General features: G+C 35.1%; 1 protein-coding gene across 2 annotated transcripts in view; it reads right to left on the reverse strand.

The window, feature by feature from the left end:
* The window catches only part of sash1a (SAM and SH3 domain containing 1a), a 392,361-nt gene that overhangs the window by 52,399 nt on the left and 315,599 nt on the right, over positions 1-24,363 (reverse strand). For both annotated transcript variants that reach the window (XM_088933877.1, XM_088933868.1), the window contains exons 2-5: positions 19,981-20,109; positions 10,330-10,380; positions 10,172-10,221; positions 72-112 (exon numbers count right to left, since the gene is read on the reverse strand). In XM_088933877.1, the coding sequence (XP_088790003.1) occupies positions 72-112; positions 10,172-10,221; positions 10,330-10,380; positions 19,981-20,109 (271 nt within the window). The remainder of the gene's footprint in view (positions 1-71; positions 113-10,171; positions 10,222-10,329; positions 10,381-19,980; positions 20,110-24,363) is intronic.

A 24,363-nucleotide genomic window follows, 5' to 3' on the forward strand; every position in this document is an offset into this window, starting at 1 on the left:
TAGTGGCTCATCAGGGACACTGTTAGCTGTAAACTCTACAGGATATTCAGCACAAATAGAATAATACTAACCCACAGATCCATCTTCAGAGCTAGACTTGTGAAGGGATAGCCTAAAAGCAAACAAACAAAAATTACAAATTTGCAAAGGAACTGGAAATAAGGAAAACAATTCCCTTATCAATAGTAGCCTCACCTGCTTTTTTCAGACTCATTTGTTTCCACCCTTCAAGGTGAGAATTCCAAATGACCAATGCTACATTGTTTCTACTGGTTACAACACACTTTAGTGTTCATAAAAAGGTCTTTGAAAGCCAATCAGAGTCAACCATAATGGAAAAAAACCAAAAATGATCCTACTACATTTAAACAGAGCAGAGATCACAGTGATTCGCCCTGAAACAATAAAGTCTTTTGACAAATAGGGAATACAATTATTACAACTACTGCCCTCACATGGTAACCACATTTAAAATAAACTCTCATTTACATTAGCTAACACTTGTTGCTAATGCTACCTGCCCTCTGCAATACAAAGTGTGCAGTACCACAAACACACCACAAAAGCACAAGAGGGCAGTATCAGTACTCAAAACAAGTGCCCAAAACAACAAAGGTTTATATGTTAGTATGAAAGATGATGTGTGGGTTTTCAGGTTGACACAGAGACAAGCAAACTGCAGCACTTATTTCTGCCTGCACTGTTCTGTGAACTTAAGCACAGTTCCTAATGAATAAGATTGCTAAGAAAGAAAAACCATGCAAGGCACAATTAGGCACACAATTGTCTAAAAACATTATTCAGACATTCACAGCCTTTTTGTTTTATAATTACTAAATTAAGATGAAAGCAGACTTTTTTCTTGTTAAACTCTTCTATGGTATTTTAGGAAAAAGTTCATAGAGGGATCATTATCAAATTTGACCCACATCATAAACAAATTCTACAGGATACCAGGACTGTAAACACATACTTTATAATAGGACCATTTATGTACAAAGATTCTTAAGACAAAATCATAAATTATCAAGCCAACCCCGCCTTGATCTCCTTAAGAAAAAAACATTTTCAGTTTGTAGAAAGCCAAATAAGATAAAAAGCACATTGTTTTTAAAAACCTTTTCTTAAATACTCAAACAGGTGTGCCTCTGTTAATGAAGATGTGGTATCAATGGCACATAATATAAAACATCTATATCACTGAAATTCTCAGGAAATACTTGTGAGTACCCTTAGGTCAGTCTGGTTATCCAAAACTGCCATTTCCATTATCTTAAGCTAAAAGCGTGTGAGAAGGAGAAAAACAAGGAGGGTGTCTTTAATAATTCTCTGTAATAAAGGCACAGGTTGGTTAACAAAGAGTTTAAGTTTATGTAGAAATGCATCATAGATTATGCTTTAATTATTCAGTTTCTGCCAGGAAACTGTGTGTAGACCTGTTATGAGAGTAATGCCTGTATATGAGTGTTATGCTGCAAAATAAATGATAATAAAAAATCTTTGTTCTCTAAGTTATCATGGTCTCAGTTCTTGCATGTTTGGCAGAAAATGATAACAAGAAATTAGAGGAAAATTAGATAAACCACTGGAGCAGGAGAGTGAGTTAGGAGAATGGGAATGGAGTGAATATGCTTCATTTACATTCTTTCTATCATTACTATACTGTAATTAACTCCATTAAAGTACAGTAGTGCTGCATTTATAACAGGGTATACTATATAGCAATATCATAATAGTGGTCTAATTTATTTGTTTGCACATGGAATAACTTGTATTTTAAGGGTAAAAATGCTATACTTCACAGCATTATATCAAAATTCTCACTACCAATAATTATGAACACTACTTTTGAAATTGTTAAGTTATAACAAAAATGCCCTGTTTTTTCCATAAGGTATTAAGTCCTATGTTTGCAAAATTACCATTTGCAGAGACTTCAAGGTACTTAACCCTCATGAATACCTAGGTTTTACTATATATAAGGTAAAGATGGTAAGCTATGCTAAGAAACACAATGGACGACTGCACTTCAGTAATTCAAAGCTATTTTCAGCTTTATACATGCTTTCTAATTAGAGATTTAAAATGTGAAAATGGTCTAATTCAAATGCTGTGATGTAATAATCTCGAAGAGGACCCTCAATTTTATGTTGCAAGGCTTCTATTTTCAGAGAGCAAGTGTTTACGATTGCTTCTGAGGTCATCTCGACATGGAATGCCATTCTCCAAGATTAGACTCTGATTAGGTTATGTACCGATGTACTACAGTCATGGCTGCAAAAGGTGGACAAACCTATTATTTATTCTGTGACATCTAGGCAAAGGGTGCTCATCCAGCCAAGGATAAAGTTTAATTAAAAATAAAATCAGAATAAAACCTCTTGCAAATAATTGAGACATAGTAACAGTAAAGTATTATGAATTACTTTAAGCAAACAATTCATCATAATACATTTAAGTCGTGCACGTTTTTTACTGAACTTTATAAAAATTAAATACCATACGAAAAAAAAAATCTGAATTTTGTCAGATTGCGGACAACCAGTAGAATGAACAGAATTCTTCTTGAATTTGCCCCATTGGTTTCCTGTTGTTTTATTACTCAGGGATTAAACCAAGCAGATTTTTTGCATATCTGAGGCCTAAGTTTAAATGTGCTTTTTTGTATGGTGTTTTCTGGGAATTACCTAACTCCGCATCCAAAAAAATAGCACTTTGACAATTACATTTCAGTCTAACAAATGAGACAGGATCCATCTGCCTCCCATATGTCATCCACCCTGCAAAACACATTCCCCAAAACATATACTACTGCTATAGCTATTGCACATTCTTTCTTATACCCGAGCTGCATAACAATACTTGGGAAATCCTGGGAGGAACACACGCTATGAAACTATCGTAGTGTATCTTGCGTCAGGCCACAAAGGTAATGTTCTAAACTTTGGTGGTTAGGCTGTCTAAAAACTGCTAGCACAGGAATAAAAGTAAACAAAAAAATCTTAAGAAGCATAAGGTTTACAATAGAGGGAGGAAGGTCATCTTCTGATTTTTATGAGATACTCAAAAAGGCATCTCCACGTCGTTGGAAGATTATGGTTATCAAAACAGACTTTTCATTGTAGTGCACAGACCACAGCAGAAGCAAAGTTCCTGTCACCTGCAATGCGATCTTGAAATGGCCTCTCAAAGGAAAAATGCAGGTTTATAATTAATTTATCAGACCTCTCAAATTTCCCTTTCAAATTATTTCTTTCCCTATAAGTAAAACATCATTACACACTAAGTTAAAATGTAGGCTAAACCTTGACTTAAATTAGGGATGGTTTTAAAACATTTAAATACTTATGCTTATATATATTGTCAGTGGTAAAAACAAAAGATAAAAATGCTGCAATCCTTCTGCTTGAGGTGGAAATTATAAAACCTGAACATGGTTCCTTGAAGACTTGAATGACTTAATGTGTGGGAGATAATTCTACACCCTCCGATCTTTAGTATAACAGGATTACTGGATAATGCAATGTCATGGTTTCAGTGCACTCTTCAGCCTCATCTCTGCTTTTGAGACTTTAAGAAAGCTGATTGGAGCAATTCAATTTCACATGGAGTGACTAGGTAATTGCCAGGGGATGTGTAGCAAACTGCCAAACAAGTACTGGAGACAGGAGTGCTAGTGCACTACCCGGCTTGAGCCACCACAGGGAACACAGCAGTGGAGAGCATCAGCTACCGACAACCACATAATGATATTTAATGCTCACTTCACACGCTCGGAAGTACCAGCTGAGATACATTAAATGTCTTAGATTGTTTGGAATTAACCTTAGCATTTGATTAGAAAACAACTGATTTTTCCTAGAGCTCTACACGGGACTTACAACACTTTGAGAATTTAAAGTTTAGCTATTGACATTTTACTTAGATAGAAGTAATGCACATTGTTAAGTATATTTGTCCATATTGTTCTTGTTTCTATTTACCATGTACGTCAGTCTAGTCTTGTACCAACACGGTGGTTTTACTTTTTTGGAGCATAAACAATATTTGTCCCAAATTAAGACTTATTCTGTAACTGTCACTTCTAAATGATGGTTTCTTAGTACGGTTCTTTGACATGGCTTTGCAGATAACGATACATAGCATAAATCTTCCTGCAGGGCATTATGTAAGAAAAGTGACTCTCATTCTTAATTTGAACACAAGCTTATTCTGCTTGGTAAAAGTTGGGATCCTTCAGCAATGCAATAGATTTGTTCCTCTCCATTTATGTTCTACTAACTTTGCTCTAAAGGGTTAATGATGCAGTGACATTTGGTATTGGCCTCCACAGTGCATGACAAGCAGCGAATGTAGTTTTTTCACTCCAGAGCTAGGAGCTAGGAAAGGGTTTATTTATTTGCACACGGTACAGCAGCCTGCACTTTTTTGCCAAGAAAACTTTAAAAAGGCATTACATTTAAGACTTTGCTCTTCCCAAAGTAATTTTTAATTATTTTTTAACAGATAATGCACACTTGCCCTTAACCATCTGAAACTGGAATGTAAACCAAATGTGATCACCATAGAATTTCTGGCTAATTATCATGAGGAAAATAAATCTACACTGGAATTAATAAAATGCTAACTGGAATACATCTAAAATGCAAAAACTATAAACACAAAAGTCAAAGAATCAACAACAGGCAATAACTCCAACACTAAAGTTTTCTGTTAGTATTGTTTAGGTGACATGGCAATAACTTGTGCAAAAACTGCCTGTTCCCATAAATGTTTTCCCCTGAATACGGGATAATTTATCTAACAGGAGCAGGGAGTCTGGAGGAAAATGGTTCTTTAGTATCATCCAATTTGCATGGACCCAAAGGCAAAGAAAGGCTACCAGGGCTTGATCTTCCTGGCATCAGTGTGAGAAAGAAGGTGGAAAGCAAAGAGGCCTCCATTCAATTATCATATCATTATGTTGCCATGGTAGCTACTCCTAAAACAGGTCAAAACTTTCTCAGAGCACACAAATACAGATACATTTCATTACCGCCAAAATGGCTCCTCCACTATACAGCACTCAAAAACAAACAACAACAAAAAACTCTTAACAAGGTTCTAATGTATGGATATTTATCCATGTGCATACTTAAGTATGGTTTATTCAGGAAAAAACGTTTCTGAAAAAGTAAATGTTCTAATAAACAGAGAACATGCATATGTGTAATGGATGTGATCACTATTCTTTGTTTTTAAATTTCATTTTCTTAGAATAGGGGAAAAAACAACACCTGATCAACACGCATGTGAAGTTTTGTATCAATTAAGGTAGTTACTTGAGTAACAATGGCATGCACTTGTATGTTTTATCTTAAAAAAAACATACAGTTAGAACTATGTCCACATTCTTATTACCAGCCAAAAATTAACAACTACTGTCTCTGATAGGAGACTAAAATGACATTTTAAGCAGAGTGCATTTAAATGTTTAACGAAAGGCATTTCTCATTAAATTATCAAAAACACTATATAATCTCCTTCTATTATGCCACATAATTTGTCAAGTTGTTCAATATCTAGGTTCCATCATTGTTCCTCTAATACAAATGTATAGATTTTTATAGATCATGTTTTCCAGTAAGCACAAAGTTATATGCCTGGAGTACGACTTGTGTTTTTGCTAGTGAAAGGATTTGGGACAGACAGCAGTACTTAGCTCTATTTAATCATGCACCCAATGTTTCTTGCACAGCCCAATGGTATTCAGATGCTAGACCAGCACAGTGAAAGCTCTTCCCAAATGTAGCATACAGTTTGAAACATTATGCCCCTTACTTAACAAAATACATGAAAAACTGTGAAAAGCTGAACGTTAAAATTGCATAGAATTAGCTTTGAGATAGGCTGAACAAAACTTACAACAGGTACTTTCAAACAACTGTAAACATCTATAGTATAGTTTAATCTTAATTTTGTTACATGTTAAAGCATGCAGAATCCAGGCACAAACAGGATGATAAATCACAAAAAATGTGGTTCAATTAGACCATTGGTTCTCAAACTTTTTGGAGTAAGTACCACCCCTGATCAAACCAAAGCATCCAAGTACCACCTACAAGTCATCTTGTCATAGGAACCCCAGAAATTCTCAATGACCAACATGAGCGCACGTGCGCTCACACTCACATACATATATAATAAATATTATAATAAACTTTATTTGATATAGCGCCTTTAAAGGTGGCTTCTCAAAGCGCTTTACAGAAAAAAAAATAGGAACATCAAATAAAAATAAACAAAAAAGCACCATTTCAGTGAGAGGAGTGAGCCTCTTTAGTCGAGCAAAGCAGATGTGAATTCATTTTTCGAGCCTTGATACAATTCACAACAGAGTCTAACAGATCTTAAATCGTCAGGCATTTTCTTGATGGCCAAGGCCTCGCGGTGGATGTTGCAATGCGTCCATTCATTTCTGGAGCAAACCCTTCAATTCGTGCAACTACACCTCTGTGTCGGCTTGTCATTGCTCTAGCACCGTCTGTGCAAACTCTGACGCATTTTATCCAGTCGATGCCATTCTCTTCGATAAATTCATTCAGAAGCTGAAATATGTGCTCTCCTGTAGTTCCTGTTGGTAGCGGCTTACAGAACAGAAAGTCCTCATGGGATCTAACTCGTATCTAGCGTAAACGAGCAAATTGGCCAAATTGACAACAGACTCATCTAATTGCAGTGAAAAGCATCTGCTCATCTTAACGCGCTCTATCAGCGTACTTTTGATATCATCCGCCATTTCAATAATTCTATGAGTGACTGCGTCTTTCAGAGGGGGCAGCAGATCGAGCTGTTTAGCAGCTTTTTCTCCACACATAATACGTGTCAGCTCTTTTACTAACGGTAAATAAGGTTCTTCAAAAATAGTGTGGGGCTCACCTGCTTTAGCAATCCGCAAGCTTGCATTTTTCCCCATTTCTGTTTCAGGAGTCTGTCTCAGAAGTTAAAAGAAGTTTTTATTTCATGCGCATGGGAGCGAAACACAGAGATGCTCGGTGTATTTTTCTCAAATTAAACTAGAACAGTTCTTAAATATTCTTCTGTTATCTATCACGCTTTCCTGTGCTCACAAGATTACCAGCGTTCGTAGCAGGCATTTCTATGCATTCCTGTGTTTACAACATTGGCACTGTTCCAAAATCACGCACATTCTCCTACCTCCCTATTTTTTAAAATAAAATTGGTCACTTACGACGTTCGTAGCGCGCATTCTTATAGAGTGGTATAGAATTATATCGTATCTCTGTGTCCACTCAAGTATTAGCATGCGCTGTAGCGTAGTACGTAGACTGCGTATTCGACATGTATGAAAATAGAAAATATGAAAACCTGTCCCGATTTTTCAGCGCAAACAACAAAGTTCCAGGGTCATATGGCGTACCACAGTGGCGTACCACAGTTTGAGAACCACTGATTTAGACCAAAGAGAAAAGCTTCATATAAATGCAACATGTAAGAGAAAAATACTGTAAAAAGTAATTAATCTCAGAGTCTGTAAATTAAATATTTATGGAAAGGCTTTTGCCCGCATTTCTAAAATTGGCACTGAATACATTTTTCTGAATGCAACCTTGTGTTCTCAAGTGAACTTTTAGATATTTATCCGTGTAGGTTGTTCTTATAGCGCATGATTTGTGACTTGTAAGAGCCCATCACAGCTTTCTAAAAAAAATAAGTGCACACATTGTGAGGAATAAATTTCACACAGAATTTCATTTATTTTTTTACAGAATCCGAGATTTAAGTTCATTACTTGCCATTTCAAAGATCTGAAATAAGACAAAATAAATGTATATAATCACATTAAAGAGCTTAGAAACTGAGCATAGTAATAAAAAACATAAAAGAAATACTGTCTTAAAATCATAATTAAAAATCAAATATGAAAAAAAACTTGAATTTTGCAAGTACTGAAAAAAATCCCCAATATGGAAATTCTTGTCAATACAGCAGAAAATCAATTCCACTTCCACCTTTCAATTTCACTGTCTAAGCACTCCCAGTGAGAAAAACACAACTGTCCCAAGGGGTTTCGAATACATCCGTCAAAAAGGAGATCCTGTTGCTCAGAAGCCAGTACAAAAATAGCAGTATTCTCAGAAGAACAATTAAGTTAGTCCTCACACAGTACATTTAATATAAAAAGGAAGACAGGCAGGATGAGCTATTCAGAAGTCAAGGTGGCTGGATTTTATTTGGATTTCTTGTTTTTCCATTTGGCTTTTAGATCCAACAGTACTCTTATATGCTGTTAGACCTTTTACAATGACAGGAGATGTTGTTCGGATGCATAAACTATTTATCTTTCTTTCTTACACCATCACCCACATTCTGATCATATTGGGGCTATTCTTCACTCTTGACACCTCCAGGTACAGAAAAACCAGGCACAAGATATACTGTTGAGCCTACATTTAAGTAGATTTGAAAACAAGAGTACTAGATTGTGTTAATATATTTTAAAATGTTAATCTCACAAAAAATAAGGGATATGTGCCTAGCAAAGGAACTTTGCTAGAAAAGCCCTCCAGACAACAATACATATTTTTTTAGAGAAGGCCAATTTACGATTTGCGTGCTGCAATTATTTCCACTAAACTTTCAGGTTAAGTATTTTAATGTCACTTCACTACTCACCAAAGACATACCACAAACATGAGTTACATACCACAAACCAATGAAAAATAACAGTAACTTAGTATTATTTTCTGGTCCCTTACATTTTTAGAAACTCCCTATCACCAATTGTGAATTCACAGTTCTCTCTTTTAAAACCTACTGAAAGTCCACTCCTCTTCTTGATTTGTTATTGCCATACTTTCTCTTATTACCCAGGGCGCAACACTTTATACTGTCTTTATCATGTTCTGACCTATTTCATCCTAATCTGACATGAGATCTGTGACAAGCTTCAAGAAAATTAAAGAACTGGAGGGCATACTATTTCAAATAAATCTGCTAACATAAACTGATTAAATGTAGTAAATTATCTTTAGATATCTTACCGTACAAGCTGCATCTTTTGACCTCATTGAATATAATATGCAGGAAGTACACAAATTGTCATTGATGATTCCTGGTGCACCAAACGGAATAATGGTTTGTTTGGTTTACCCTATCTTACCAATGCATTTCTAGTAACCAGAAGACAAGACGAAGATTACTAAAACTTGGTACTGTCTAGGTCTAGCAGAGATTGGAAACAGTTTGTTCCCCTAGTGACCATCTCATGTGAGAGACTTCCAAAAAAAAAAGAGCATCTTTTCAATGTGTCGCAGTTCAAGGCTTTCTAAGGTCTGTGACACATGTATCTAAAAAATGTATGCATGAGTGTACAGAGTCTACAAGTGTCCCTTTTTGTGACTTGTTTGCATGTTTGTGTTGCTGGAAAGGGTCCAGGTCAGAAGTTTGTTTTTCTTTCCCTACTTTAGATGCTCCATCTAGATGAAGAGACAAAAGGCGGAAGGAAGTTTGGTCTTTGTAAATGGGTGTTTTCTGAAACGTGACACAAGGTCAGCAGGAAGTATGAAGCACCGTTTCCGCCTGCTGATGGAGGAAGACTAAGAAAAAGTGATGATGAGTTACATTTTAGTCACTTGGTATTCAAAAAGAAAGCGATTCAAAGAAAATTAAACACTGACTCCACAGGATGCGTTTCTTCCTCCCGTTTGGAGCCCCACTTGGGAGGGTCAAAGGCATGGAGAGCCTGAATCCTTCAGTGACTCTTTTCTGTCCAGTTTCAGATTCAAAATGACCAAAATATTCATAGTTCAATAGTATTCTGTAATACTTTGGTGTGGAAACATATCTGCTAAGGACAGAAACTTCACTTTTTGTTTTTTGCTTTTTTTTCTCACATCTTATGATGCATGTTAATCATAATTTTATTTATATTATTAAGCAAAGAAAAACAAAACTCTTGAAAATGTGTGTCAAGTAGGCTTGGCTGTCCATTACAAAATCATTATGTTTCTGCACCACTGAAAATACACACAGTCTAAGATCAAAATATATGTGAATGGAAGCCTGCTCATAATATTTGAGGACCTCTGGAGCTGTAGTTCAGGTCTATTTTACACTGCCCTCTTTGTTTCACTAAAGGAAAGGCTATTGGCATGAGGCACAGACTTACTTCTTTTCTGTCTCAGGCGTGGACAGGGTGCTGCTGAACTCTTGGGACTCCTGTAGAAAGACAATGCATCACAGTACATTCGGCTGTTAATCACCTGACACCTTAACATGAAAGAAGCCCCCATAACCCAATAGGAATCCTGAAAATCTAACACTTACTTCAACCTGGGGCCATAGCTGAAGCAATGTGCTGCTCGTGTCTACCTTCTCCTAGAACACAGGATAAATGCCAATAATTAATGAGACACCACTCTTAAAAATCACAAGGGAAAAACTCAGGGAAAGAAAACCACACTTCTTGGTTGTATTTTTAATAGGCCTGGTCTGTGGCTCTCCTGAAAACCATCATTTCGCTATGCTGATGATAGTTCAGCAAGTGTGGAAATTCACATAAGGTACAAAGTCTCTGAATCCAGAAATATTTAAGAAGAAAAACATCTAAACATGTGAGTCCCATCCTCATACTGCAAGTCTCTTAAAAATAAGTATTTCATTCTCTGCCCATGAAATACGTATTTTTTCCTGAAAAAAGCTCAAGTTACAAAAGCTCAGAAGAAGAGTACTTAGCAACCATACATAGTAAGCAGGTCTGAAGAAACAAACAATAAATCCTTAGATTACTGATTGGACTGAACTTCCCAGTTCGCTTAAGGAGGACTGAGGCATGTAATAATTGTATTCCATGGCAAGTAAGGACAGACTTTTTCCACAGCTATACTTGGTTGAAATGTTTTCCAGTTTCTAAATTAAATCTAACCCACAGAACGTCTTAAATGCAGCTGCTATTGCTTTTCCATGTGGGCTAATATGTAAAGCAGGGTTTTCCACTGTGGTTAAGAGGCCCAGACAGAAATATGTAGTGCCTGATGAAGAGCCTCAGCTGAATTGTGAGGGACTCAACAAATGACAACTATTCTAACCAAATACCAAATAGGTTGAAATCATTTAGAAAGGCATAGCATCCACCTTTCCCTATCAGTGATTACATTACATGAGTGCTAAAAACTTCACTTTAAGGCTTTGTGGCTAAAATCCTCATATTAATATGGCATGTACACCAGTTTTTGAACTAGTTTTTGAACCAGTTTTTGAACAATATTATTTTGAATAATATTGTCATAAAAACAGATCCAGATATTTGAAGGGGTCCCAGTGAGTAAAAATACTCCCTCTAACTGGACCTTTTCTCTCTCACACACACCTGAAGAAAGCTCAACAGTAAAAAAAAAACTGCAGTTCTTTCTATATTTTCAGCATGAAATGAATTACTTGTTGACATGGATATTTGCTAATCCTGATAAAAAGTAGGGTTAATATGTTGGTTAATACTGACATGCAAAAAGAGCAGCTCAAATTAAAAAAAAGAGATTTGATATTTCACTCTTTATTTATTCATGCCATATACTACCTAGGGGGAATGATTCTATAGTATCTCTTTAATTAAATATTAATATTAAGATTAAATAAAGATCAAAACTCACTACACAAAAGCATAATTATACACACTAAACAAAAAGTATTGGCACTTTTAATGAATCCCATTAAAGACTTTTCTGTTTATTAAAACCTTTGAGTGACTTAAGAATTTTTAAAGGATAAATACCTTTTATATAGTTAAATTCAAGGAAGCCAAGTGAGTCTTAAATGAACTGTCTCCACATTCTTTCACACCTCTAGGACTAAATACATACCAAGATAACTGATCCTTTTTAAATTGTTTCTATTAATAATCATCTTCAAACAAGCTGTTATTGTGGCTTTCAATATTTGACTAAAGGGGCTTTTCTACTTCTTGTGCACAACACTGCAAAAATACATATCTATAATTTACTTGAATTATGCCTGCTGTTAGGTTACAGCAGCTAGGTGTTAGGTAGTTGATTTGCCATATTTATAACTTCTATAAGTAGTTTTCTTTGTTACTCTGATTTCTGTATTTAATATCAATGCAATGAGTAGGACTGTCATAATTTGCTGGTGCTACCACATCTTGTCCAGAGATACAAAGTCTTAAATGGAATTTTAATGGGTTATCTTTATTTTAAACTTGGACTCAGCGTATAAGAAAGTAGTGCTTCCCAAATTCCACTTGTCTCCAGTTAAACATATTGTGCTTTTGGTAATGCATTTTCATATTTTGAGTGACATAAGGAGCTGCCTTTCAGTCCTTAAAAAATGTAATTTACACTGGAAGGAATTTAAAGATCACAGAATTAATTTTTGATGACATTACTAAAAGGACAAAATCAACCATGATGTATGCCTTTCCTAACAATGCTTTCACCTAGGTTTTCAATTTAAATATTTAATTATTTCCAAAAGTCCCCAAACATTACCTGCCACTTTTTAAAGTGTCTTTGAGACACTAGAGCACACTTGTCTCTGGGCATGTAGTTTTGTATGAAAGGACAGCGTAAGATATATTCACAACGCACACATGCTGTAAATTAAGTTAGAGCTTTCACAGAGGAGCCTTGAAGGCCTTTTGTACAACATATAGATTTCAATTTTATAAACATATAAATAGCATTGAGAAGAGGAAAAGTTTGACTGATTCCATGTGTTAGACCCGAAAGACTCAGATTTAAGGAAAAAAATACATATGCATATATTCTCCAGAGAGAACTCGGCTGAATTTAGGAGGGAGTGATTATGTGTGTCAGACACACCTGGGAGCAAAGTCAGAGCCAGTTTCCAAGCGGGCAAGACACCAAGGAAGCAAAGACCACTGAGGATAAGTGACTATACAAGAGGACTGTAGAAGGTATTTTTTGCGATCTTGTTCCAAGCAGATTACAAGGCTGATAAGGTACTAGGTAATTATGCATCTTAGTTGTTTCTTTGTCCTCTACCTTCTATCGTGTTGACTGTTACTACACTGAACCTTTTGTACATCACTTATTAATTTATTTTTAAAAATTAACCCTTTTTTTAATGCACACAATTCCAGAACTCTGCATTTTTATCCATAGCTTCTTATAGCATTATCAAGTCTAAGAAACTATCTACAGTACACAAATATAAGATTTGTACTAAATGCATTTTTGATGCTATATTATAAACTATTACAAATGTGAAATATACCCCACACACCCGAAGATTGTTCCACATCCAAAAGGTTGTGTTTCCTTTCTTCTCTTTTCAGCATGGAATAAACCTTTACTTGTTCCTATGTGAAATATATGCATCATCAAATATAACAATAGTTGCATAACAACAGTAACAATTTAGCTAGGCTAAATTTTTCTTAAAGATATAAGATAAAATAAGATCACTTTATTAGCCATATACAATTTCTTGCATTAGAAATTCGTCTTTTTCGCATACCCCAGCTTGTTCTCCATGAGACACAGACACACAGACAGAGAGAGAAGCTTGGGGTCAGAGCGCAGGGTCAGCTATTGTACAGCGCCCCTGGAGCAGTTGGGGTTAAGGGCTCAGGGGCCCAACGGAGTAGGATTCCTCTGCGGGCCGCGGGATTTGAACCGGCAACCTTCCAGCCACAGGCGCAGATCCTTAGCCACAATGCCACCGCTCCGCCCCAAACGAAATTTCATTTCAGCATCAATGAAATAGTTTCTACTATATGAAACTTTACACTTTACAAGACATTTGATTGCTGCAGAGAATACAGTTACTCTTGTATAAACTACCATTCATCAAGTTACAAATACACTTACAACAACACATAAAAAATTCAATGCATGAATCAAGTTCTTTTCAGCCTTTCAGATACATGATAAAAACTAAAAATTCAGGATGTTATTCCATTTCAGTTTACTGCGGAAAGCTAAACAAATCAGAGAATGTACAGTATTTTAAATTGGAATGAACTGATAAATGTGAAAATGTACATGTATGCAAACATTCAGAACCACTGTTCAAATTTAACTTTCAGACTTAAATCCCGATATTTACTATAAAGAAGAAATTATGGAATTTTGTTTTAGAGTATTTTGGGGGTCCCATAGTCTCAATGTAAAAATACAATACTAATTGTAATTTACCTTATATTATCCTAACATGCCTACAGTATGTGAGATGGTATATGGGATTGTAGCAATACTAGTAATCGAAAACCTTTCCCATTGATTCCTTAAATCAACATGGTAATTTGAGCTTGTTCTTAATGGTAAATGATTTGGTATCATTTTTAATGCTAAGTCTGGAACATTATTTGAAGCAAAACAGACAGCAACAGGAAATAACAAATATTAATGTAATGTACAGTATTGCCATACTTTCTTGAAAGGTCAAACAGTGAGCCAGATGATGGTGAGCCAAAAGTATAGAACTATTTGACTACAAAAACTTTCAAACCATCTTCTGGAGACGTAGACTGTTTAAACAGGGAGCACTCTGTTGAGTCACTGACTATAGAGGAAATGTTGCTTTAAAAAAAATGAAGGTAAAAATAAATAACTAGACTCAGTCTAATGCACTCTACATAGAACAGTTGGATCTTGAGAATATAAAACTATTTTAGCCAGGAGAATATGAACTATACCTCAGAGGGAAAACTGTTTTATTGCTATGGAAATTTCATATCTTGAAGTTTCCTTCTCAATGTTTTTCATACAATGGATTTAATTTTACCTCTCTGTGGCAGGCCAGATTATCACTGCAGGCCCTAAAATGCATGGTTGCTGGTGTCATAAGTCCCTAGCAACTCCATTACTCAGAAGATATCTACTACTTCACCTGCCATGTTATGATATGTTATGACTGTGTACAACTGCCTTTTCCATCTCACAATAATGCTTTGCAGCAACAAAAAAAGGCAAAGATGCAGATTCTTCTCTTAATTTAAAGAAAACATAAGTGAAATTTTCTTCCCTTTACCTAAAATTCCAAGTTGCAAATGGCATTCAGAAAGAATTTATAAATTAAGATTGACACATTAATAATTAATTGGATATTAGTAAAAATACCTTAAACTTGACTTGAACCACAGCCTTAAACATACCCCTATCCCTAATCCTAAAGTAGGAATCACTGTGAATAAATAAGAAATTTCTCATAGCTGATCACATGAAAAGTAACTGTTCAAAAACCATCTTGCAATATTTACAGCAGATGCATGTTTTACACTAAATTCGTGTATATGCAGTTGGTGACGGAAAAAATAAATGAAAAATTGAATAATGTGGGAAATTTCACAAATTCGAATCTGGAGATGCACACAGCTGAACTATGCTTTGTGAACTAGTTACAGAGAATATAGCATGGTGCTGCTTTCTTTATCTGTGTTTTCTTTATCATGCAGCATCACCCTCAATACGACTTGTAAACAAAAAACAAGCATGAACAGGAAAGAAACATGTATGAAGGGGAAAGGCAAGTCAAGAAAAGTGCCCGAATTGGGAGTTAAAAATAAAGATTTTGAATAAGTTAAGGGATGGGATGATAGTGACCAGTTTGGTACAAATATAGGGGTAAGTGTATGCATGGCAAGAATGAATCTTTAATTTGTGCAATTAGAGACAGAGAGAAGGCTACTCTTGAAAGCTATACATCTGCTGTGTTCCTGGTATTTTATTATCAAACTTTTATTTGATCTATTTTTGTATACTGTACAGTACAGTGAGTATTACTGTTTTCATAATACTTTAGAGTACATATATACACATACTTATATACTTAGGATTGATTTTACTTGTTTAAGGGAGGGGGAAAGGAAGGTCTAAGGAGGGTGTTCTGATTATATGTGATTTGGGGTATACACGCTATGTCAGGAACCTAACTACTGTGTAAAATGCGAGTCGACTGCTATTTTGTAACTAGCATCAGCTGTGCTAAGAACTGACCTTAAACAGAGATACACACTATAAGTTAATGACATAGTTAAATATAAATTATTATGTTAATGAGTTGTTTTAAGTCAAATCTGGGAAGCCAATACCGGTTCCTCCACAACTTTGGGCTCAAAATGTAAAACTTTCACAACACTTACTATCTAAGGCTGCATGTAAAACTATAAAAGAATGACCACAGCAAATCGTTCTTTTAAAGAGGCAATCTTTGTACCTCTTACACATAAAACTAAACTAGCTCTGCATTCTACATGGAAAAAACATGGCTGACCACATCAGCGCTACATTTTAACTTAGCCCTACGCAGCTATGTGGAGCTTTCAAGCAGAGTTGCAGTCTGCTGAACATGACTTTAGACATCAGCTCTATTACCTGCAAGCTACTGCCAAAAAGTCAGCCTTCTTGGTTGGCAATATGCAATAAATAAAAAAAGATAGTATATGGAGCCCCTGTCTAATCTAGAACAGTGACAAGGGGGAAATGGGAAACAGGATTAACGATGACCCATTTAGCTTTGACAAAATCAAACTGCTGCTGATTGCAGATAAGTAAAAAGATAATCTGGGCTAATTGGGCTTTATTACACTAATTTAAAGTAATTTTTACAACAGGTATTTGGATAGATGGTTAGCCAACCTCATTATATCATTATCTTGGCTATACACACTTTGCAACAGGCATTTGTTTCACTTCCTTCATTTAAGTTTAGGAAAGCCTACTGTGTCCATGACAGTGTGTCTATTTGAAAATCAATTCAATCTAGGTGCATTTAACCAGCCTAAGAGAGGAGCTAAATGAACTGCAAAACTGCAAAAAGAGGCTCTCACAATCATTATGTTTCAGAATGTGCAGAATTATAATCAAGTAAATACTGCATAACAAAATTTAAAACCATATTATCTGCCTGTTTATATGAGCAGTCTTTCTTAGCAAAGGTCTGCTTTATATTTACTAGATTCCCTAAGTAAATAACATGTACTGCTCCAGGAATTAACTGTTGGTAAAAACAGCAATGTTTGAACAGTATCAGAATGGAAATGAATTTCTTCCAAAATATTTTCACTAATAACCATAAAACAAAGAAATCTTACAATCAGACTTTAAATCTATTAGGATTAAAGTGCCCCCTGATAACAGGTGTTTGTACTTCTGCACAAAGGCTTGTAGTTGTCTGGAACATGCTACCTAGCCACATTGTTGAAGTCTGACTTCTTTCAAGAATCTTCTGGATGTTTTTCTCATTGGCCAATCGCAGCCAAACAGAAGTACTGTATTTCTATGTAGTGTGCCTATCAGTAATCAGCAGCAAAACGTAACATACAGTACAGTAGGTCAGAGAAACAGCCTCACTAAAGACAATGTTATATGGCTCCCTCTTGCTTAATAATTTTAGCTACAAAAGTAAATTGTAAATACTTTAAGATTTGTCAAAAGAAACAGAATAAAAACTGGATAATTAACAACTGGTTAATTTGGGAACTTGTTTGAAATTTTCAATTATCAGGAGGGATGTTTTGATGGGACTTTCAGACATTAATACAGAAACTGGTAAAAGTTATTAACTTCTTCATAACTTGGTGAAAATATCTAAACAGTCATTTAAATGATCATGGAATACATCATAATATGTGTGCAAGTGATAACTCCCACTGTTAAAATGATTCAGAAATTTATTGTGAATGACAACATGAGAAAACAATACAACACATTTAGTACATTATGCAATTTTCAATACAATATAATGTACTGTACAAAGCTCATCTAGCATAGCAATACCAATGAGATAGAAATAATAAAGTATTTTTAAACCACACTTCAATCTTAATCATAATCTTTAAAACTGGATTCAATTCAGAAATATTGTCATCAATCACAATAAAACACTGGAAATCACCTCAATCAGGTTGTAACATTTTTCACAATTTACTTTCCATCCTCCATCCATTCACTTGATTGTTCGTCACTTAATTCACGTCACGTACTAATGACTACATGGCCATTAACTCACTTCTGAGTATAATTACCCATGAACATAACTGCATCTCCCAGGAATACAAACAGAAATGACAAGCAAATCTGACAGAATTATCCTTTTAAAAGCAAAAAAGAACATCTTAGTGAACATACTAAATATTATGAAGAAAAAGGTAAAGATTTTTCCATGCTGAAAACCAGACAAATAAATAAAACTTTTGATTGCTAAGATGTGAGCTAAGGAAGGCTTAACATACTAAACTTAGCTTTTTCTTTTAGGTTTCAGCTTTGGAATCAACCTTTAGTTGTTCCTTTGCAGCTCTTGTGTACTGATGCAGAAACCCCATTCTAGCATATCCAGTATTATATTTTTATATTAAAATTTACTTGTATTGTAATACAAAAGCACTACTGCAACTTGATCTTCAGAGAATTTCCTTTTACATGGATCAGAAAAGAGTGTTGAAGCCAATTCATACATGGGAATTATTAGGAGGCCAAGATTGGTTAAGGCCATTGAGAAATTTGGTCAGGACACCAGAGTAACACCCCTACTCTTTTCGAGAAATGCCCTTTGATCTTTACAAACCACAGAGAGTCAGGACCTCAGTTTTACGTCTCATCCGAAGACTGATATAAATCGATAACAATAATTCCTTACAACTATATAGTATTTTTCTGGACACTCCACTCAAAGCTCTCTATAGGCAATGGGGACTCCCCTCCACCACCAATGTTCGGCACCCACCTGGGTGATGCAATGACAGCCAAAGGGCACTGCATATCAGCCATCAGTGGGAAGTAGTCTAATGAGGCCCGTGTATCTATTAATTTCCTTCTGGTTAAGTTATGTAAAAATACTATCTAGATTAAATTAGGAATTCACAGAAAATATTCTCTATGACTTTTTTCTTTTCTTTTTAAAGAAGTTCTAATATTTATACTGTACTGAGCATCAGAAGAAACATTTATAAAAGGCATCAAATTCACAAATGTATCAAGAAAATGTAAAGTACATTTTATTTGCAGCAGGTGCTCCAACACTGTATTGAACAAATACGAGTTTAATTATACCTTTATGTTGGATAACATTTATCATCAATGTGAATGATCAATATGAGGATCTACATTGAAAGTCACAGGCTAGTAGTGTTTTCTCACTTTTGTTCAGATTGTGATGTATTATTTGCATCAAATCTGATCCTCTTGTCAAACCTGGAAAAACTTGTACCTTCTGTTCACTAGTCTCTGATCCCTTGATGCCACAGGTTGTTGCACATCACTGGACAGATAATCAATGGGGCTCAAGTCTCTACATTCTCATCTTGCAAAAAAGCCATTGTCCTTATGAAATGTTATGTCAGGATAAGTCTGCAGGAAGTACAGCAAGTGAGGTCCTGAGACCTGATCAATGTAGCGCTGTATGCTTAGTTTGCCACCAATCACTACACATGGAGTTCTGTAGTGACTAGACACTCCCAGCCATACTACTGTATCATACATGTATCTCCACATCAATCATTGGTCTGTTTTTCACATTAACAGTTGTATTGTTCTGCATATCCATGAAAACTTTAATTCATTGCTAAAGAGGATGTGGCTATCTGAGGTGAACTAGTCTAGACTCAAACATTCTAAGGACAAAGGAGTATTATTTTATAATTAAGATGGGCATATTGGTTCTTTCCTGTATTTTTATGTGTTGATTTTCAGCAAGCTTTAAATTCAACAGGTCAAATGTCTTGTTGTCTGTACCCAATCACTCCGATACAAACAGTCAAGTGTACATAACCAAGATAATTTGTGTTAATATGGATATATGATTGTATTTGAAGTGTATGACTAACAAATACAATGGTAATTTCAATTTTCTGAATTACTGTGAAACAGACCAATACTGATGAACCCTTAAAATAATGCAGACTAGTAAATGAAAGGTATTGAAGGTACTGTGCATGCAGCCAGATGATGAGCCTCAGGACACTAAGCTACAGAAGACAGAGAATACTAGTGCTTCTCTTACCATGTCAATTTCTTGAGACACTCTGCGTTTGCGCAGCTCTTCCATCCTCTCACACACGTCACTGAAACAGGTATTATAATACTCGGAGTACTGTTGAGCCAGGTCATCAATGTTTCCCAGAGAACCATCCTATAAGAGACAGAGAAGGAACTGATCAAAAGCTAATAAATATCCTATACTAATTCAGTTAACGTTCTGTAATAAATGGGTTGGAGTTTAAATGGAAAAATACATAAGTGTAAGGCTTTTAAAATCAAAATTGGTGTACCACAGGTTTGCAAAAGCTGGTAGCATACATATGTAGACACAGGTGCAAAGTAATAAGTATTGTCAGTATTTATCCTGCCTAATTAAACATACAGTAGGCTTAGCATCCTTTAATCCTTTGCTTTGTAAAAAAATATCCCTGTTACCCACTAGAATGGATTCGTAGAGCCCTTTACAAAAAAGAAATGACCAGCCATATCACAAACCTCTATCTTCCACATGTAGCCAGAAGCTTTGTGGCATTAATGTACACTGAAAGGCAAATTAATGCCTTGTTTGATGCATCACCAAATGGCTAAGCAAACTATTACTCCTAGACCACTATCCATACAGTTGAGTCTTCCCCAGCTTTGACTTCGGCCATTGATAGGTACCAAGTGACACATTCTTGCATGTGCTGTGCAAACAGAGCATAGCAGAAATCAGCTTCTAAACATGTAGAAAATTGTTTTTATTTTTCTTTCCCAAAAACTTAATACATTGATGCTAGAAAGTTTAGACCCTTTAGAATGTTCTGAATTTCTTCATAAATTTGACCTAAAATGTGATCAGATCTTTATCTAAATCATGAAAATACATAAAGAGAACAAAACAAAACAAATAACACACAAAATGTGTTAAATGTCTTTGTCAGAAAAAGTATGTGAACCTCAGTTAGCATAAACATTTGGTTGAAGTCATTGCTGCTCAAGGGGGGTCACACCAGTTACTGAAAGCATAGGTTCACATACTTTTCCAACAAAGACATTTAATGTTGGATGATTTTAATCTGTAAATGAATGAAAACGTATATCCTTTTGTGTTATTTGTTTTATTGGGTTATCTTTATCTATTTTTATTACTTAGATGAAGATCTGACCACATTTTAGGTCAAATGTAAGCAGAAATTCAGAAAATTCTAAATGGTTCACAAACTATATAGCACCACTGTACATCTCATCTGTTGCACTTGCACAGTATTCCTTTTATTGTGCAAAGCTCCATGTTCAGGCAGACATAGGAAGTAATACCCTCAAAAAACTTCAAATGTGATGCTGCAATATACTGTACAACCTGAAATTTATTTCTCTAATTCTTCAGATCAAGAACTTAGGAATAGCCAAAGGAAGTAAATATATTTTAAAATTCTTTACGTTCTTGACCATCACATTTCTTCAACTGTATTCCTTCCGATAACCGATAATTGTGTTGTATTTTTTGCATTCCAGCAATAATTCTGACCTACTCTGTCTATGCTAAATGTGTATTTAGTAATTCTGTAAAGAAAGCAATGTGTAGCCAAGTTCACAGCCTACCACGTGGTTCTGCTTCTCAGATGTTATACAGACTACAAAACTGATAAGTGTTGCACATGTTCCAGGAAAAAACAAGTTTAAATGATTTTTTTTAAATAATCAACATCAGCAAAATCATTCTATTATTTAAAAAAACAACACTTTGCTAGTTACTCAGAAAAGAAACCTGCTGAACAAATTAATATGCACCAAAATAACCTGAAATGAAAATGTCAAAAGCCTTTTCTAAACTTTGTCACAGCTTTTTAAGTTATTGGCACAATAAATGCTTTTTGCATTCCCTGAAGACAAAACAAAACCAATGAGATGAAAAAAAAAACTAAAAAGTCAACTTAACAAACTAGATTATTATGCTTTTATACAGTACATTTTCCTTTTCATCTAAAGCCTGTGGAACCCAGAAGTTAAAATATTTACAACGAATCCAACATAACATAGCTGAAAGCTCCAAAAGTGTACAGTTGGTTTTAGGTTCCATCAAATACATTTTCAGCAATAATATGGAATTTTTATCACATTCCTGACTTCAGTGCACAATTAACAGTTTGTTAAACACTCTAGCTGTGCTTGTTTATGTATCTTGTTAGTCGTTGCCTTTTTCTAAGCACCACAGAAACATAGGTAAATGCAGATAATTTTAATAACAGTTTCAGGAACATTACTTTGTTTTTGGTCATGATAAATCCACTATTACATTGCAAAGACAAAGAGTCAGTAACTAATTTGAGTATTTTGTATATATAATAGACTAAACAATAATTTAACCCTTCATAAAACTAGATTGCGGATGATGGAGTTAGGGAGAACAAGTGAATCCTGCTCTCCAAAGAGGAACTAGTCACAGGCATTCAACAGATATAGCATTGGAGCTCCCTTGAATTAAAAATGAAAGGACTAAAGAATACCTCTGATCACAAATTCAATTGACATTTACAATCCAACTTTGAAATCGAGCATATATAGAAGTTTCACACAAAACTGTTCAAAAAACACTATCATTTTTTCAATCTTTAAAAATCTCAATAGAAAACCCCTGGTCCTGACCAAATGAACTGCTTACAGCCATCATCTTAACTGAACTACACAGGCTAACAAAAATCATGATTTTAGCCACCTGCAGAACTGCAGAACACCTGCAAAGCAAGAGTCCAATGCAACATTCAATTTTAAAAGTATTCATAGCTTGTTTCCAGTATCCCGACCCTTAAGAAATTCTCGTCTCCTGGAATGAGAAGTCACTGCCACAATTATCATTCCAGTGGTAAAGAGCTGTTCGCAAAACGTTGCCGACTTGCAAATGTTTCAAGTGACTTAAGCCATCACAGCAAAATACATCAACTAAACCATTCCTATAATTCAGATTGTATGTTTAGAATTACAGACCTCTTAAAATTCTTTCAGTACACAAGCCCACTCAAATCTGCCTTACTCGTTATGGGCTACAGGCAAGTGGCATTTGAAAAAAATTGTCCAGGGTTAAGTAGCCACTTGTTTTCCTGGATCTATCAGTTGTCTGCAAACATGTACTAATGAGCCTTGACATCAATTATCCTGAAACTAGGATCACACCACTCCCGTTTTCTCAACGATAGACTCGTTTCCTTCTAATCCTGTCTATTCATTTGCAGGTTTTGACTTCATATCAGTCTTCACCTCTTTCGACCTCACACCACTACTTTCTCCTCTGTCTCTGGCTCCACAGCTGAAATGTTGTGTTTCTTTTCTTCTAAGCATCAAATAAACCTTTACTTGTTCCTTTGTAGCCTACAAATGCTGACGCAGCTACCTACTTCATCGAAGAGAGATGCACCGCTCCTCTAAACAGCACAACAGGTTCTGAAAGGTGGAAGTATTAGAGTAGCACATCCACAGATCCTTCATCTTTCAGTATTGTAATGGGAAGTCAAGGTAATAACTGGATATTCCATTAAATTCCAAGCACAAGAATGTGTGACAAATCTAAACAGGCCTATTTGAAAAGCCTCAGAAATAACACACTTGTAGTAGTAATTTTGACAGTTCTTAAAAGTTATATTTTTTTCCAAATATTTTGTTTTGGGAAAAAAAGAAAAGTAATTTTTATAGCTACACTTGAAAAAAAGAATAGAACATTGTAATTATTACAATTTACAGACTGACAAAGCTAAGGCAAGGGAGGTTATTTTGGCTCCTGTCTCCCTCTCAAGGCAAACAGCCATAAATAAGCAAACTATGCTCTCTTTGTGTTGGTACCAACATATTTTGATAAGACCTGTTCACACTTTTTAATCTAAGAGCACACATTTCCTGAGACCTGCCTGTAATTAATTCAAGGATCTGATACAAGGTGTATGAATTATTTTAGGTGGAAACCATTATTTTCCCTAATAATGAAAACAAGGTTCTCTAGCATTCACCAAAAGAATTTAAAGACATTTCTCCATTTGCTGAAAATACACTGAAAGCATTAAAAGCTAAGCTAAGTCTAAAAACAATTCTTTATATGTTTGAAAATACAGCAATAAAACAATAAATGTACTTTATACTTTATATAGAGTTTACTGAAAAAGTGCTTTAGTCTCATTCCACTGCAATTTATTCAGGCAAAAAAATGTATTTATATAGTTAAAAAATACTACCAACAACTTATTCTCTTACTTAACATTTAACTACGGAACTGAAAGTGAGTTTCAAAAAGCACCAAGTTTCAAAGCTATCTTTTTAAGTAGTCTTTTTAATTTTTACAATAAAATGTGGGATATTACTAGTGTAAAAAACGTATTATTTCACATTGTGACTTAATATGCATCTTTGAGTATTACTATATACATCTTGCATATGA

This window comes from Atractosteus spatula, chromosome 2 (assembly GCF_055471065.1).
Source record: "Atractosteus spatula isolate fAtrSpa1 chromosome 2, fAtrSpa1.hap1, whole genome shotgun sequence".
Lineage (NCBI taxonomy): Eukaryota > Metazoa > Chordata > Actinopteri > Semionotiformes > Lepisosteidae > Atractosteus > Atractosteus spatula.